Raw genomic sequence first — 4,912 nt, forward strand, 5'->3', positions numbered from 1 at the left:
TAAGGATATAGTTAGGAATCGTACCGAAACTGAATTCACAATTCCGTTTGGGTTTTCTGGTTACGGATACTGTTCAGTTCTCAGTTTTTTTGCGCGTCGCTATTTGTTTGGAGACCTAATATTAATATTTGGATATTTGAACTTAAAAGTACAGATACGTTGTTTCAGCAGATACAAAATCTGGTAAATTAAATCTGTGTGTGTGTCATTGCTCTAAGTCTGAATATCTGTTTGTATTTTATGCTTCCTTTTGCATTTGCAGTCATGATTTGGCAACGCTGGTATCATTTGATATTGCAGCTGTAACTGGATACAACCTAAGCATTGCTCGAAGTGTGTGATAGATTCGCATGATAATGAGATCCAAGTTCAAATGGTTATTACTTGGAGGCCTGATTTTGTCTTTCTTGTCTTTGCTGGTGCACATGTTTCTTGCAAATACAAGTGTTGAGCTAGTACAATACAGTGTTATGACACACTTTATTGAGGATTTGAATATAGATGTGGTGGGGAAACAGGTAAAAGAACTTGTATTTAAAAGTTTCATATTCTATGACTCGTAAGTAAAAATTCAATTTGCTTTTCTCGTTTTACTGCAGGGTATTAGATCTAAAAGGTTGTGGGAGAAGGTTAGGCCTTTAGAGGTTTTGCAACCGTATGCAAACCCTAGAAGTAAATATCCTGGTAATGATACATATTTAAAGCAAGATTAACACCTTCGCTTCTTCTATTGTAGTATACAATAGCAACAACACTACAGTTTACAACATATACTTGTTTTGTGCCTGTTGCTTTAACTTGATTTTATGCGCAGTTCCAGTTCCAGTTGAACAAAGTAACGGCTTCATATATGCCAAAATTTTTGGTGAATTTGAGAAGATCAGGTCTTCGGTATGTTCTTGCTGATCCAAATCCATTTTAGTAACTTGATAGTTTTTTTCTCAAGGCTTATATGGGCTTGACATTTTTTTAGATTTGTGATCTTGTTGCCATATCCAGGCTTCTCAATGCTACTCTGGTCATTCCAGAGATTCAAGAAAGTACAAGCTCTAAAGGCATTAGGTACGTTCGTCAGTCTTGGGAACAATTAGAATAACCTGTAATCTTCTATTGTATTTTAAATCTTTTATAATTCTATGCAGCTCTGAGTTTAAAAGCTTTTCATACCTTTACAACGAAGAACAGTTCATAACCTCCCTTAAAAATGATATTATCATTGTGAAAAATCTGCCTCCTAATTTGAAGGAGGCGAGAAGAAGCAAAGAATTTTCTACTTTTAAGCCCAAGAAGTCGGCTTCTCCTGATTATTATATTAAAGAAGTTTTGCCAGAGTTAAAGAAGTCGAAGGTTATTGGATTAGTGATTATGGATGGAGGCTGTTTACAGGTATTAGTCATCTTTAGCAATTTCTTTTTGTTAAGATAAGTCTTGCATGCCACACTTCTGTTGTTTCTCTTTATTGAATTGATTAGAGTTTGGAATTACATATGGTGTATTCTCAAGTCAGAAATAGTTAATTTTTGTTAACCAAAACACAAAATGACGATATTTGTTGGCTTGAATCGAACTGCAGACGTAATAATTGCTTTTCACTCTCTCTCAAATGTATCCCAAGTAATGAACACATACATATTGTATGCATGACTATGCTCAGTGATATTTGCATATTCTATGAGCAAAGCCAGCCAACTTATTTGATTGTTCCTTTGCAACAAGCGATGGTTAGAACAAATTGTCTAGACAGCATGATTAACATTACACTAAGCCTTAAAATCAGGGTTATTTTGGTATTTGCATAGTAGGAGTGCTGTAAAGTTCCACCCACCATTTATGCTTCAGTTACCAAAATGGATTCAGTGATCCTTGAGATTTACTGGCCCAAAACTTAAGTTTATGCTTGCGTCTGACAGTAAAGGAACGCACACGCTGCTTGATTGGCACAAATGTATACATGCCTTTCTGTTTTTTTTTAGCTTGTATTCACAAAAAATACCTTGTAGTTAAATACTGAAATCCTGTTTTAGAAAATTGAAGAAAGAATATGTCTGATGATATTAACTCGAATGATAGCCTTCAAGTATGTTTCAGGAGTGACCACTGGAAGTTAGGATCTTCTTGTCGCATTTTTTTAAGTTTTGATATTTTTTCTGCTAGTATGGCGCATAGTTTGCTGAATCTGAACTATATTCTCTGTTTATTTTCTTATCAGCCTATTCTCTCGTCTAAGTTTGTTGAATATCAAAGGCTCAGATGTCGTGTTGCATTTCACGCACTTCATTTTCGTCCAGACATTCTAGCACTTGCACATCTAATGGTGAAAAGGTTAATCATCTTATTTTTTTCTACTTTGTTCAGTTATAAAGAGATGCAATACTAAGTGCAGCATAGTATCACCATTGTTTTTCAAGAAAAGTGATCTAAATGCACATCAATAATAACCAAACCAGCATCTGATCTAAGCATTTTATTAGGTTAAGAGCGTCGGGCCAACCTTATCTTGCATATCATCCTGGTCTAGTAAGAGATAGCTTGGCTCGCAAGGGTTGTGCTGAGCTTTTCCAGGTCAGAATTATTTTTACTTATCAATTTGCAATTATAGTGCTTCTAGAAGGTTCTAGATAATGAATATGTTCCCTGTTTTGCCATAGGATGTTCATACTGAACTTATACAGTACCGACGTGCACAAATGATCAAGCAGAAAATCATTCGTGATGAACTAAGTGTTGACTCGTATGTTCGGAAAGTCAACGGTTCATGTCCACTGATGCCAGAAGAGGTATTCTTCACAGTTATATATTTATACAAGTGTAATATTTATATTTACATTAATTTGCAGGCGGGACTCCTCTTTCGAGCCATGGGTTATCCACCAACAACGAGGATATATTTGGCAGGTTCTGAAACATTTGGTGGTCAACGTGTCATGATCCCGCTACGGGCCATGTACACAAATTTAGTGGATCGTTCTAATTTATGCCATAGACACGAATTAATTAAGTTGTTTGGCAATGAAGGCCCACTTCCTTCAAGCTCTTTAAACCCGATTCCTACTAAAACACCCAGAGAGTTGAGGAAAGAATGGGATCAGGCGGGCCCACGCCCCCGACCTCTTCCACCACCTCCAGGCCGACCCATTTATCAACATGAAAAAGAAGGTTGGTATGGTTGGGTTGCAGAAAAAGACTCCGAGCCCGACCCGTCACCAATTGATTTAAGGGACAGGGCCCATAGGTTGTTGTGGGATGCACTTGACTATGTTGTATCAATTGAAGCAGATGCTTTTTTTCCTGGGTTTAATAATGATGGTAGTGGTTTCCCTGATTTTTCAAGCTTGGTTATGGGTCATCGGCTCTATGAGCTGGCATCTGCCAGAACTTATCGACCCGACAGGTGAATATGCATAGTTTATTTTTTCTATTGTTATTTTTATTAACAATATGCTCTTGTTTTTCAAACAGGAAGTTTGTTGCAAATCTGTTCAACAGTACACAAGATCATCTTTATTATCCAAAACGAAGCTGGATTTTAGCAGCACGTAAACATCTAAACGATAGTTTGCGGGAAGAAGGGCTCAAGAGACAGTTAACTCAATCGAAACCGTTGTCGTTTCTCTCCCACCCGATTCCGGAATGTTCTTGTACTATTTCCAAAACAGGTGGCCAGAACGCGTGCCCCAAATGGATTGAAGCCAGCCTGGCAAAACTGCAAGAGAGCACTAGTGTTAATGAAAACGAGCAAGTGGATGATAATGATGAAACAGATGAACTAATAGACTCAGAAGACGAAAACAAGGCAAAGGATTCACCTTCTTTGGAAGAAGATGTTGAAATGGATCCTGATGATTAGCTGTTTTATATGCGTTAATTGTTGACATGTCATCCAGATTCTTTTATTGATTATTATCGCGTATTCGTAATATCAGTTGCACAGAATGATACAGGTAAAGGAGAACGGTAAGAAACAGGGAGCTATACGAGTTTGGTTTTTTTTTTCTCATTTTGTTCATGATAAGGTCCATAGCATTGTTATTTTGTGTGCCTTATCTGCATAATATGTTTCTAAGTTTTGAGTTAATGAAACATTGTAACATTAACTAGGAACCTAAGATCATATATACTTGATATGAGTCTCATGAGTTGTACCATATTGCGTAATGTGATTATATGGACTCATTGCTTAGGCCTTAGGTTGGCTTGTTTACTTGTCTTTGTTTTCTATGGTGATTTCTAGTGTCGATTAACATATATTTTTTTTTTGTTGCTCATTTTATGGCATATTAGAGTAATTTGGTACCTTTTAAATTTTAAATTGTTAATAATAATGTAAAATGATTTATGATCATGTCAAGAAAAAGCGTTTCTTCCCTGTGGACAACTATGTAGATTTAGAAGGCGTGTGAGGTAGCTAGCTTAAGAAAAAAAAGTTGGGGGCGTAAACTAGATATTGTCCCATTTGAAATAAGGAAATTACATGTATCATTTTAGAGGGAAAAAAACTTATTATATATATTACAATCGTCATGTATCATTTTAGAGGGAAAAAAACTTATTATATATATTACAATTGTCAAAAGTTCACTATTCACTTCATCCCATGCATAATAAGTTGTATGTTGTGATATGCATGCCGTACCTTATTGGGTTTTAGAGCCAACTACCTTTCTATTTGTTTAATAACTAGTTTAAAGACATTTCCTAAAGATATCTACTTTTGTTCTAAGCTAAGGGTGCTTATGGTCGTTTTGATAAATATATAAAAGAAAGCTAATTGCTACAGTACAATGGGTAATTTTGTAATTTGACCATGCATATATCGATTCAATCGAACGTACTGGGAGTTGTAAATATGTAATCGATGACCGACACTGTTCTAAGGGAGAGAAACTGATAACCTAGGGTTTCGCCCCCCTGA

The 4,912-nt window shown here is 36.1% G+C and overlaps 1 protein-coding gene across 2 annotated transcripts; it reads left to right on the forward strand.

Annotated features, from left to right (window-relative positions):
* The first annotated feature begins 221 nt into the window (after positions 1-221).
* Positions 222-3,964, forward strand: LOC143592237 (protein EMBRYO SAC DEVELOPMENT ARREST 30-like). 2 transcript variants are annotated; one of them, XM_077072194.1, is made up of 10 exons: positions 222-518; positions 600-684; positions 821-891; positions 974-1,062; positions 1,143-1,386; positions 2,210-2,322; positions 2,472-2,562; positions 2,649-2,777; positions 2,838-3,391; positions 3,460-3,964. In XM_077072194.1, the coding sequence occupies exons 1-10, from the start codon at positions 351-353 to the stop codon at positions 3,845-3,847; spliced, it is 1,932 nt and encodes a 643-aa protein (XP_076928309.1). In that variant the 5' UTR covers positions 222-350; the 3' UTR covers positions 3,848-3,964. The 2 variants fall into 2 exon arrangements, with proteins under 2 accessions (XP_076928309.1, XP_076928310.1); XM_077072195.1 differs by having other exon boundaries at positions 353-518; positions 1,000-1,062.
* The last annotated feature ends 948 nt before the right edge of the window (positions 3,965-4,912 follow it).

The sequence above is a fragment of the Bidens hawaiensis genome, unplaced genomic scaffold, assembly GCF_021521415.1.
Source record: "Bidens hawaiensis isolate Kalapana, Puna unplaced genomic scaffold, B.hawaiensis_p1.1 tig00040627_1, whole genome shotgun sequence".
NCBI classification, from domain to species: Eukaryota; Viridiplantae; Streptophyta; class Magnoliopsida; order Asterales; family Asteraceae; genus Bidens; species Bidens hawaiensis.